The sequence below is a fragment of the Myotis nattereri genome, assembly GCF_964212035.1.
Source record: "Myotis nattereri genome assembly, chromosome: 18".
Taxonomy (NCBI): Eukaryota; Metazoa; Chordata; class Mammalia; order Chiroptera; family Vespertilionidae; genus Myotis; species Myotis nattereri.
The window spans coordinates 5,197,469-5,209,620 of NC_138093.1; the positions used below are offsets into that span (position 1 = coordinate 5,197,469).

Consider the following 12,152-nt stretch of genomic DNA (forward strand, 5'->3'; position numbering starts at 1 on the left):
TCGTCAGGCTTCTGATGTCACCGACGGCCACGTGCTCTCCCTCGTCCCTCCGTCTGCCTGGCTTACCTGCTGCCGAAGCGAAGTGGTAGCAGAGGGCCCCTTGCGTGGTTGTGCTCAGATCCACGGATGAGGGGCATCACTCTCCCTGGATCCTAAGACAACACATTCCTGCTGGAAAGCTTGAGACCGACCCGTCCAAGGAGGCCACGTGGGCTCTGAGCCAAGGCCGGCTTTGCACCAGAAATGGGCTCGCTGCTCCTGGTCTGGATTTTTATTTTTCCTCAGGTTTTGTGGGTTTTTTTTGGTCCAGATTTCCTTCTGGCCTCATTTGTCGCCAGGACCAAGCCCAGCGCCCGGTTAGACTTGCTGAAAGCGAATCCCAGTGGGTTCCATTCAGTGGTTTAGCTCCAAGACGGATGAGCTAAACCAGTCTTCCACAGGGGGACGCTATGCCAGGTGTGGGACATGGGGACTTTATTTGCTTTTCTGTCTCAATAGCTACATGTGCGCGTTCATGTCCATGAGAAAACAAGCGTTAGTATCACATCAGACTCAGTTCACAGTCCTGCTTTGGATGAGCTAGATTTTTTTTTAATGACGGTGCCATTGGAAGGACGTTGGCCAAATTACAGAAAGCCATTTAAGGGAATGACAGCTGGAACGCAGACATGGCAGAAGTCACAGATGTTGGAGAATCACAGTGGTGAGCGACACCTACTCATGTTTAGGATTAGAATCCAAAGTATCATTGCTTTTTCTCCCTGGATATAGTTAGTTAACTTAATTCTTCAGACTTAAATTCAGTGACAGACTGAGAACTGAATTTCTGTGAATCTTTAAGCCTTGCTTTCTAATGTGTAGCTTCTTGACACTTAGTGCTCTTATGGCGTGTGGCTTGTAGATCAAGACATTTTGCTCCTTTATTTTCCTAAGTACAAGTAAACGTGTGGTGCTGGGAAAAGGAAGGAGAGTGAGTGAGTGTGTGAGAAAGATGGATGGGAGGAGCGGGTGATGGACAGGTGAGTAGGTTACCTGGACACCTGGATCGAGAAGAGGATAATTGTGGGACTTCACTTTCTCAGGCACCCCATCTCCCTGAGGAAGTCTCTAAGTCTGCCACAACTCTAACGGTTTAGCAGTGGTTCTCAACCTTCTGGCCCTTTAAATACAGTTCCTCATGTTGTGACCCAACCATAACATTATTTTTGTTGCTACTTCATAACTGTAATGTTGCTACTGTTATAAATCATAATGTAAATATCTGATATGCAGGATGGTCTTAGGCGACCCCTGTGAAAGGGTTGTTCGACCGCCAAAGGAGTTGCGACCCACAGGTTGAGAACCGCTGGTTTAGGGAACTCTTAGGTTCTCTCATTGGTAAAGTGGGTTGCTGTGTGTGTGTGGCAGGGGGGGAGGGGGAGGCCATTAAAATGGGCTCCATGTAGAAATAGTTAGCTGTTCTATATAAAAGACCTGAGACTCAGAGACACTGAATAGGCAGGTGACCTCTTACATAAATAACGGCTTACCGTTTATCGGTCATGCAGGTACTTCAGTTATGGAGGCAGCTGTTCTGAGCAGGGGCAGCCACAGTCCACACTTGCATGGCGTATGGAAGGGAAGGCCGTGGGGCCCTGAGGTGCTGACGGATGTGGCTGTCTGTGTCATTCTGTAGAATGGAAGCCTCTTGCCTGGAGCTGGCCTTGGAGGGGGAGCGCCTGTGTAAGGCTGGAGACTGCCGCGCGGGGGTGTCCTTCTTTGAAGCCGCAGTTCAGGTGGGAACCGAGGACCTGAAGACCCTCAGTGCTATCTACAGCCAGCTGGGCAATGCCTACTTCTACCTGCACGATTACGCCAAAGCCCTGGAATACCACCATCACGATCTCACTCTTGCAAGGTGATTGGCTTAAGCTTCTCAATGTCCTTTCTCCCTAAATGGTCACTTTCATGACATTTGTATTCAATTTAAAAGACCAATTGAATACATTTAGTGAGTTCTAATGAAATAGCATTGCATTTTAAAATGAATCTTTAGGCTGAGTTTAATTAACTGAATGAATAATAGTGAAATGACCCTAGAGTTTAATTAAATGAGTGAAAATTAATTACATTTAAGTACAGAAATGTAAGTTTTAAATTTTTATTCAAAGTAGGTTTCAGGGCTAATGGGTCTTTCTTACATAAGCACATTAGTTGTCCTCTAGGGAAACTGTATCCTGGCCACTTTAGATTTAAGTGCTTTACTTTATTATTATTTTTTTCAGGACGATTGGAGACCAGCTGGGGGAAGCCAAAGCGAGTGGTAATCTGGGCAACACCTTGAAAGTTCTTGGAAATTTTGACGAAGCCGTAGTCTGTTGTCAGCGACACCTCGATATTTCCAGAGAACTTAACGACAAGGTAAAAAGGGGACATTTTCACTGAATTGATTTGTGTTTTAATTCTGTTTAATCATTTAATCAAGTTAATACCAAAAGGAAAATACTCATAGAAAACAGAACCGCCATACAAATGATTAAGTAGAGGGGACAGTAAACAGTGAGGGGCCCTTCTTCCTGGCGGCCATTGGTGGGTCCTGTGTGGGTGGCCAGCATAACCTTCCTCTGGGCCATGAGGTCCAGGACATTGCAGAGCGTGTGGTAGGCATTACACCACCTGCCCTCCGGGTGCAAAAGGTGAAAGTAACACTGCGCTGTCTCCACAGGTGGGAGAGGCGAGAGCGCTGTACAACCTGGGCAACGTGTACCACGCCAAAGGGAAGAGCTTCAGCTGCCCCGGCGCGCAGGACGCGGGCGACTTCCCCGAGGAGGTGCGCGCTGCGCTGCAGGCCGCCGTGGATCTCTATGAGTGAGTTGTGCTGCCAGCCGGGGGTCTGCTGTGCATTCTTTTTTTTTTTTTTTTTTAATTTTTTTTTTATTGCTTAAAGTATTACAAAGAGTATTACATAGGTCTTTTTTTTTTTTTCTCCCCTTGACATTCCCCGGCCTCCCCTACTCACCCCCCCACCCCCAGTGTCTTGTGTCCATTGGTTATGCTTATATGCATGCATACAATTCCTTCGGTTGATCTCTTACCTACCCTTCCCGCCCCCCAACCCTCCCTGCCTTCCCGCTGTAGTTTGACAGTCTGTTCGAGGCAGCTCTGCTTCTGTATCTATTTTTGCTCATCAGTTTATAATGGTCTTTATTATCCATAAATGAGTGAGATCATGTGGTATTTTTCCTTCATTGACTGGCTTATTTCACTTAGCATAATGCTCTCCAGTTCCATCCATGCTGTTGCAAATGGTAAGAATTCCTTCTTTTTTACAGCAGCGTAGTATTCCATCGTGTAGATGTACCACAGTTTTCTAATCCATTCATCTGCTGATGGGCACTTAGGCTGTTATCAGATCTTAGCTATGGTGAATTGTGCTGCTATGAACATAAGGGTGCATATATCCTTTCTGATTGGTGTTTCTGTTTTCTTGGGATACATTCCTAGAAGTGGGATCACTAGGTCAAATGGGAGTTCCATTTTTAACTTTTTGAGGAAACTCCATACTGTCTTCCATAGTGGCTGCACCAGTCTGCATTCCCACCAGCAGTGCACGAGTGTTCCTTTTTCTCCACATCCTCTCCAGCACTTGTTGTTTGTTGATTTGTTGATGATAGCCATTCTGACAGGTGTGAGATGGTACCTCATTGTTGTTTTGATTTGCATTTCTTGGATGATTAGTGACTTTGAGCATGTTTTCATATGTCTCTTGGTTTTCTGAATGTCCTCTTTTGAAAAGTGTCTACTTAGGTCCTTTGCCCATTTTTTTATTGGATTGTTTATCTTCCTTTTGTTAAGTTGTATGAGTTCCCTATAAATGTTGGAGATTAAACCCTAGCGGTGATTACAGTGGCAAATATGTTCTCCCATGCAGTGGGCTTTCTTGTTGTTTTGTTGATGGTTTCTTTTGCTGTGCAGCTTTTTATTTTGATGTAGTCCCATTTGTTTATTTTCTCTTTAGTTTCCAATGCCCTAGGAGATGTATCAGTGAAGAAACTGCTTCGGCATATGTCTGAGATTTTGCTGCCTGTGGTTTCCTCTAGTATTTTTATGGTTTCCCGTCTTACATTTAAGTCCTTTATCCATTTTGAGTTTATTTTTGTGTATGGTGTAAGTTGGTGGTCTAGTTTCATTTTTTTGCATGTATCTGTCCAATTTTCCCAACACCATTTATTGAAGAGACTGTCTTGATTCTATTGTATGTTCTTGTCTCCTTTGTCAAATATTAATTGAGCATTATTGGTTCGGGTTGATTTCTGGGCTCTCTATTCTATTCCATTGATCTATATGTCTGTTCTTGTGCCAGTACCAGGCAGTTTTGAGAACAGTGGCTTTGTAATACAGCTTGATATCTGGTATTGAGATCCCACCTACTTTGTTCTTCTTTCTCAGGATCGCTGCAGCTATTCGGGGTCTTTTTTTATTCCAGATGAATTTTTGGAGAGTTCGTTCTAGGTCTGTGAAATATGCCGTTGGTATTTTAATGGGAAGTGTGTTGAATTTATAGATTGCTTTGGGTAGTATGGACATTTTAATGATGTTGATTCTACCAATCCATGAACACGGTATGCTCTTCCATCTGTTTATGTCTTCCTCTAGCTCTTTTTTCAACGTCCTGTAGTTTTCTGAGTAGAGGTTTTTTACCTCTTTAGTTAAGTTTATTCCTAGGTATTTTAATTTTTTTGGTGCGATGGTAAATGGTATGGCTTTTTTAGTCTCTTTCTGTAAGTTCACTATTGGTGTATAGAAATGCCATAGATTTCTTGGCGTTAATTTTGTATCCTGCTACATTGCCAAATTCATTTATTAAGTCTAATAGTTTTTTTGATGGAGTCTTTAGGGTTTTTTATGTATAATATCATGTCATCTGCGAATAAGGACAGTTTTACTTCTTCTTTTCCAATTTGGATGCCTTTTATTCTTCTTGTCTAATTGCAATGGCTAATACTTCCAGTACTATGTCGACAGGAGTGGTGAGAGTGGGTGCTGTGCATTCTTTACCCCAGAGGAAGCTTTAAGGTTTGGCAAAGGTTGAAAAGTTTATACTAGCAAGTAAAAATAAACCAAATTGTTCTGAAAGGTTACAGAGTTGTATTAGTGTCCCCAGAAAAGCTTCCTTTTAGACTGCAGACCAGCGCCACTTAGTGGCAGAAAAAAGAAGTCTAAGTTACTTTGGGTAAGTTTAGTCTCTTATCAGTAGAATCTCAGAGGACTGCTCGCTTAGGGGTTTCAAGACTGACTGCGTCCTTGACTCTGGGCAGAAACCCACCAGATGGTTTAGTAAAATGTCCCCAGCCAGTTCCTACAGCCACTCTCCACCACAGACACACCTTTAAGATGTGGCACGTTGTGGCTGTAAGTTTTTCTAAAAACTGTTTTATGATAAAAAGACTGAGATGTGTAAATCTAATAAGTAAACCCCCCATCCTATCCTTTCACAACTTTCTGCTCTCAGGGAAAACCTGTCGCTGGTGACCGCTCTGGGTGACCGAGCCGCCCAGGGACGTGCCTTTGGAAACCTGGGAAACACACACTACCTCCTGGGCAACTTCAGAGACGCGGTCATAGCCCACGAGCAGGTCAGTGCAGGCAGAAACCTGGAGCAGCTCCTCCAGCCGTGTCCGCAGGGATGAGATTGTTCCTGACTGTCATGGCTCTGTCTCACCTGAGCTTTCTCTTTCAGCGTCTCCTTATAGCAAAAGAATTTGGGGATAAAGCAGCCGAAAGAAGAGCGTACAGCAACCTTGGAAATGCATATATATTTCTTGGTGAATTTGAAATGGCCTCTGACTACTACAAGTGAGTCTGGTATTTCTGTGTAAGTGTGAGAGGTATGCAGCCTGTCAGTCATAGGAGGCTCAGAACCTGCGCTTGGCTGCACAGTGGCAGTGGGACCCGGGCTTCTAAGCCTCGGGGTCCTCATCTGAAACGAGATACCACACCTGCTTTTGGACGGTGGCGAGGACTGCCTGGAGGACTGTATGAAGGGCTCCCTTAGCATAGGGCCGCACGTGCTCAGTGAGTATGACTGTGCCCGAGGCTTAACGGCAGCACTATGACCCTTTACACGGTTACTTTTACCTTAAAACTTCTTAAAAGAAACCCTTACCTTGCTTATTAGCACGTGTAATATGTATATTTATATGCATTTTCTCACTGATTTGCAGAGAGGCCAAAAGAAAGCCTGGTAACAAAAATGTGTGCTGTTCCCCACGGTCACTGGGCTTTTCCCACCGCCGCCCCCCTCTGCCGCCTCTGCCCCTCGCTCACCCGACTGGCAGTCCCAGCTCCTCTGTGGCAGGTCTTTCTGATCTGTCCGTGGACGACAGCGTGTGCAGACTGCCTGGCGTGGCCTGCTCTGTGCTTCTGGGGTGTCTGGAGTTTCCCCTAATTAGTGGGGATTAAGGCCCGTACAGACTTTGGCAGAATCCAGTTGCATGAGCCAAAGACACAGTGATTCATTTGTATTTTATTGTTAGAGAATCCAATGTGAGAGAGCTCTGAATATTTTTTCATTTTAAAAAAAGGTAAAATTGCTTTAGGTCCATCTAAAAAGCTAGAATGTCATCCACCTTACTTTAAACATATTAATTAATGGTTAATATTTGTTGGCCGATTAGATATGAAATATCCTTCCAAATAAAATATATCACTCTTTCCAAATAAAATGTATCACCCAGAAAGTCTAGCTGTGGGGCCCACACTCTAACTGCTACACTGGCTTCTCATTGGCAGTTCCATAGGCATTGGGTAGAATTCGGTTAATCTTTAAACACACTAAATATTTTTCATGAGTTTGTGACTAATGGCCTAACTCAGTATTTTAAATTTCAAACAGATGTAAAGGCAACATATGATTGAAAGAGAGGGCATGTGACTGTCCCTTCATTTAAGTTACTGTCACTGCAACAGGGAAGGTTTTCTTACATGTTACCAAGTGTTCACATGCAAAGCACTTGCTCTCGTGTCACTACTCCTTTATCTGGAAAACTAACAGGACTCTCACCTACCCTAAAAGTCTGGAGTCCTGGAAAAGTGTAGGATCTTAGGCTCTAAAACAGATTCGCTTGACAGGCAGGTGGAAAAGTGAGTGTTGATGATGATGATGGTTACGTCAGCGTTAATTTCTTCTTCAGGAAGACATTGCTGTTGGCTCGGCAGCTTAAAGACAGAGCCGTGGAGGCGCAGTCTTGTTACAGCCTGGGGAACACCTACACGCTGCTCCAGGACTACGACAAGGCCATCGACTACCACCTGAAGCACTTGGCCATCGCGCAGGAGCTCAAGGACAGGTGAGCGCCCGCCTCGCTCCTGCGGTGGCGGTGAAACAGGTGTTTTAGTAACGTGTCTTTTGTGTTTCCTTTTTAAGGAAGTTCTTGTTTCAGTAACATCCTCGGTACAGTTTTGTTTGAAGGCTCGCATGTGTTAGGGGATTAGCCTGGTCCCAGGGAGCCCTCAACCCAGATCAGTAACTAGGTCACAGTCCAACCACTGACAGACGAGTGTGGGATGGGGCGGACTGACGCACGGCCCGTGTGATGGGGACGGCTGCTACCTGATGCCGCTCATTGTCGCCAACAGGAAGGAAAGTCCCTTATGTCCAGTGCCCCCCTTTTTAAGAGAAGCTAGAAGTCCTGAATTTTAGATGAAGCCTTCTGATTGTTAATGTCGGTGGCTAATTCCTTTTTTTCACTGAATGAACAAACAGCATATATGTGCAGGCCTGTGGTCTGTGTTGTGTATGTTAGGGAAGTAGGTTTCACCTCAGGACAGAGGAGAAACTCATACACTGCCCGAGGGAGCGAATCTTCCACTCTCCACCCGCCCCCCCGCCATGGTTCCCAGGCACGGGCTGCATGATCACTGGGGCTGCAGAGAACATGGGCAAGGGACAGACCCGCCCCTGCGACTTGATCGGTTTGTCATACAGTGTGTGTTTAAAAAGGTGTTTTAATACTGGACTGTGGGTATTCTGGCTTGTCTCTAGTATTGAGATGGTAGGTTTTTTATACCAAATACCACGTAAACGCGGAGCACTGTGTGTTCCTCAATTACTGCTGGGCAGCATGACCACGCTCACCTCCCTCCGGATAACGGCAAGTTTGCTTTGATTATCTCGTAGAATCGGTGAAGGGAGAGCGTGCTGGAGCTTGGGAAATGCGTACACAGCCCTAGGCAACCACGAGCAAGCCATGCACTTTGCTGAAAAGCACCTGGAGATTTCAAGAGAGGTAAGGAGCCGAAAGGCTGGTCTGTGCTGCTGGACAGCCCGGCACTGCCGGGATCGCTCCTCTGCGGCCAGTGCCGAATCGATTTTGTTCCCAGCATCTGAGATGCTGATTGGAGGTGTGTTTGCACTGGCCTTGATGTGGAAGGTGAGGCTGGTTTCCAGGGACTGGAATATGCCCACCACACCCCCAGTTCATGGACCAGCAGTGTGTGTGGAGGAGAAGCTTTTAGAATCAAGGACTGGCTCCTGCTACAGTCCTACCATCTGCCTATTTGAGCTTAGAAACCTTTCTGAGCCTCACTTCTGTCATCTATAAAATGGGAATATCTAGCTTGCAAGTCATCATAAGGATGAGATAATATATATAAAGTGGCCCTGGCCAGTGGTTAGAATGTCACCCCAGCACCAAAGGGTCGCAGGTTCAATCCCTGGGCCCCAGTTGGTCGGGGCGAGGGCAGGAGACAACCAATCAATGTGTCTCATATTGCTGTTTCTCTCTGTCTCCACCCCTTCCTCCCTCCCTCTCTCCCACTCTCTCTAAAAATCAATCCTTGAGTAAGGATTTTTTATAAAGTATATGAATGATATATACATATAAGCACACATATATATGCCTAAGATAATGTCTAGTGCTGGCTTAATGTTAGCTACTACTATAGTATGGAAATAAAATATTCTAAGGAAATTTAATTCATATGATGCCAAGTTAATGTGTCACAGAAGAGCCACACTATTATTTAATACTAGAGGCCTGCTGCATGACACTCGTGCACTGTGGGAGGGAATCCCTCAGCCCGGCCTGTGCCCTCCCGCAGTCTGGGAGCCCTAGGGGGATGTCTGTCAGTCGGACATCCTTAGTGCTGCTGCGGCAGCCGGCTCCCGCCACCGCCACCGCCACCGCCACTGTGCCCACCAGCCATGAGCCCGGCTTCTGGCTGAGCGCCTGTGGGAGCGCACTGATCACCAGGGGGCAGCTCCTGCATTGAGCGTCTTCCCCCTGGTGGTCATTGCATGTCATAGCGACTGGTCATTTCCACCATTTGGTCAATTGGTATATTAGCCTTTTATTATATAGGATGATCACAGATTAAGAGCAATCTAATATTTAGAGAACTAAAGAGCTGATCAAATAAAATTAGCTGTCCTATTGTCATGTTTTAGAAACTTCCCTTTTCTTCTATAAAAATCCCATTTAATTCATAGTCTCCTAATTCCAATATTAACTATTTTCAATCGGTTCACAACATTCTCAGCTAGTCTTCACCGTTCTCTGTCCCTCCTCTAACATACACATGCTGTGGTTGCAGGTCGGGGACAGCAGTGGCGAGCTAACAGCACGGCTGAACCTCTCCGACCTTCAGATGGTTCTCGGGCTGAGCTACAGCACAAACACCTCAGTGATGTCTGAAAACATTGAAATTGATAACAGCTCGCACGGTAAGTAATAGGTCTTCAAAACCCAACTGCATCCTTAAGGTTCACATTCAAATTGGTCATCACATGTTCACCAAATCCAGAGGATATATAACATAGGAAGTTCAACATTTTATTAACACAGGTTAATGACAGTAAAACAAAGATGTGGGAGATTTTTAAAATCTGAAATTTGGTTCTTTTATAAAAAGACTAACAGATCTACAGCAAGATTACTCAAGGAAGAAAAAAAAGTGGACATAAACTTCCCACTAACACAGTGCCTGGCCCAGATGATTTCACTAGTGAGGTCTACCAGGCACTGAAGAAAATTGATTCCAACCTTCCACAAAATTCTGTAGATCTGTCTTTCTGAGAACAGTATAACCTTGATTTCCAAACTAGACAGAACAATACAAAAAAGGTAAATTACAGGCCAGTCTTCACTCATGAGCGTAGATGCAGAAACTCTAAATGAGTGATCAGTAAACCAGGTCCAGCAGTGAATTTAATGTGGTTTTAAAAAAAATTTTTATTGATTTGAGAGAAAGAGAAACATTGATCGGCTGCCTCCTGTAACCCTGTAATCACTTAAGTTGGAAAACTAAATATTAAGGATGTCAGTTCTCCCCAACTGATGTAAATTCGCAAGTTATTTTGGGAAACTTGATGAGGCCACTTTCATTCAATGTATATGGGGGGGAAAAAAAAAAGCCTGAGAACTGAAAGCAAAGCATGAAAAACAAGAAATGGGATCATGTCTTGACATCATCCACAGGTACAAGATTTTAGAGCTTCAGTAACTAGAACGGTGTGCTGCAGGCATAGAGACAGACCCGAGGAAGGACAGACAGAACCTATACTCATATGCCTTCATATATGGAAACGGTTACCTCAAAAAAATGAATCCTTGCTGGATTAAAGATTTAAACATGGAAAACATTTAGAGCAGCAATGAGGCTGCTGGCTGACATTGCTGACTCTGTCAGGCATTGCACTGACCCCTTACAGACAGTGAGGAATTACCCCACACAGCCGTGTCTTTATGACGCAAACCCCGAGTCAGAGGAGCTGCCCGAGGGAGGGCTGGTCTCCTGAGTCTGTGCTGTGCCGCCTCTGCCTGTCGTGTATCTTCATGACGCCCGAGGGGGAGGATGTCTCAGAAAACAAAACCACTAAGGAAAAGACTGATGATGAAATTAAGAACTTTGTTAAAAGAAACCATAAAGAGGTAAAACACACTGAGAGGACAAGGCCACACAGTATGATTAAAAGGGATTTGTATTCTCACTGTGTAAGACTCCTATGAATTAGGACCAAGATAAATAACCCGCCTAAAGAATGGGCAGAAGCGATGAACAGAACAAACACAAGCGGCCCAAAGGTGCTCACAGACACTTAACTTCACTGAGTCAGGGAAAACCACAGCGAAGGAATTCTGAAACCTGTGCAGCAGAGGGAAAGATCTGGTAATACCAGTATTGAAACGATACGGGTGATGGAGTCTTATGCAATACTGATTGGAATAGAAATTGGTCTATTTTGAAGAACAACTTGGCAGCGTTGTGGTAAAGTTGAAGGTGTACCAACCTTATGGTTCAGCAATTCTGCTCCAGTTACACAGCCCAGGATCCAACCTGGGAGAGACACTTGCACACTGAGAGAGGTCCAGGAATTTCTGGAGTAGTATTGCTTATAATAACAAAAAATTGGGAGCAACCTAAATATCTGTCTTAGTAAAACAAATCTGTAAATAATTTCCTAGTCTTAAAAAGGCAATGAAAATTAATTAAACCAAATTATACATATCAACTTGGATGAGTCTCACAAATATAAGGGTGCTCCAAGGAAGTAAGTTAGAGTAGCGGTCGCCAATCGGTGGCCCATGAGGTCTGAAAGGTTGGCGACCGCTGAGTTAGAAGATATGTACAGTATGAGACCATTTATATAATGTATGTAATAAGCTTTATTGCTTAGCTATACACATATTTTAATAAAAGTATGAAAAATTATAGAAAGAGGGACATTGTTGGGGGAGTTAATGTGTTGGTATCATGTTTTCTTTATTTATGCCTTTTAAAATATTGCTTCTCTTTAAAAGATTGAGGTGGAATGAAAGTTTTTTACGTTTAATGATAATTTTGTTGAAGAAATGTTGAACTTTTTAACATACTTTCTGACAGGCAGTAAACCTGTCATCTGATGAAATGGGTAACTGAAGTTATGTAGTGCTTGGCTGTTATTTTTATTCTTATCCCAAAATTGAAGGCCTAAAGCCTTTTCCTTATGTTTTTACTTAAATCCCTCTCCAGTTTGTCTGGGTTTATTTTTAAGACGTTAGATAATACAAAGACAATTATTATAAACGCTTTTTCTAAATTAAGGGTCAATGTTAGTAACCCAAGTTAGTTTCTATGCAAAATGTAACTTTCTTACATCAAGAGATGTAAGGCCATTGTCTATTGAGAGCGAG

The 12,152-nt window shown here is 44.0% G+C and overlaps 1 protein-coding gene and 1 long non-coding RNA gene across 2 annotated transcripts in view; one reads left to right on the forward strand and one right to left on the reverse strand.

The window, feature by feature from the left end:
* Positions 1-12,152, forward strand: part of GPSM2 (G protein signaling modulator 2) — a 36,929-nt gene that overhangs the window by 14,614 nt on the left and 10,163 nt on the right. Inside the window, exons 3-10 of the mRNA XM_081112025.1 lie at positions 1,676-1,897; positions 2,265-2,400; positions 2,705-2,847; positions 5,492-5,615; positions 5,720-5,835; positions 7,173-7,328; positions 8,159-8,267; positions 9,574-9,703. Coding sequence (XP_080968151.1) covers positions 1,676-1,897; positions 2,265-2,400; positions 2,705-2,847; positions 5,492-5,615; positions 5,720-5,835; positions 7,173-7,328; positions 8,159-8,267; positions 9,574-9,703 — 1,136 coding nt within the window. The remainder of the gene's footprint in view (positions 1-1,675; positions 1,898-2,264; positions 2,401-2,704; positions 2,848-5,491; positions 5,616-5,719; positions 5,836-7,172; positions 7,329-8,158; positions 8,268-9,573; positions 9,704-12,152) is intronic.
* LOC308533864 overlaps positions 1-12,152 on the reverse strand; it is a 29,233-nt gene that overhangs the window by 6,313 nt on the left and 10,768 nt on the right. The gene's annotated exons all lie outside the window — the stretch shown is intronic.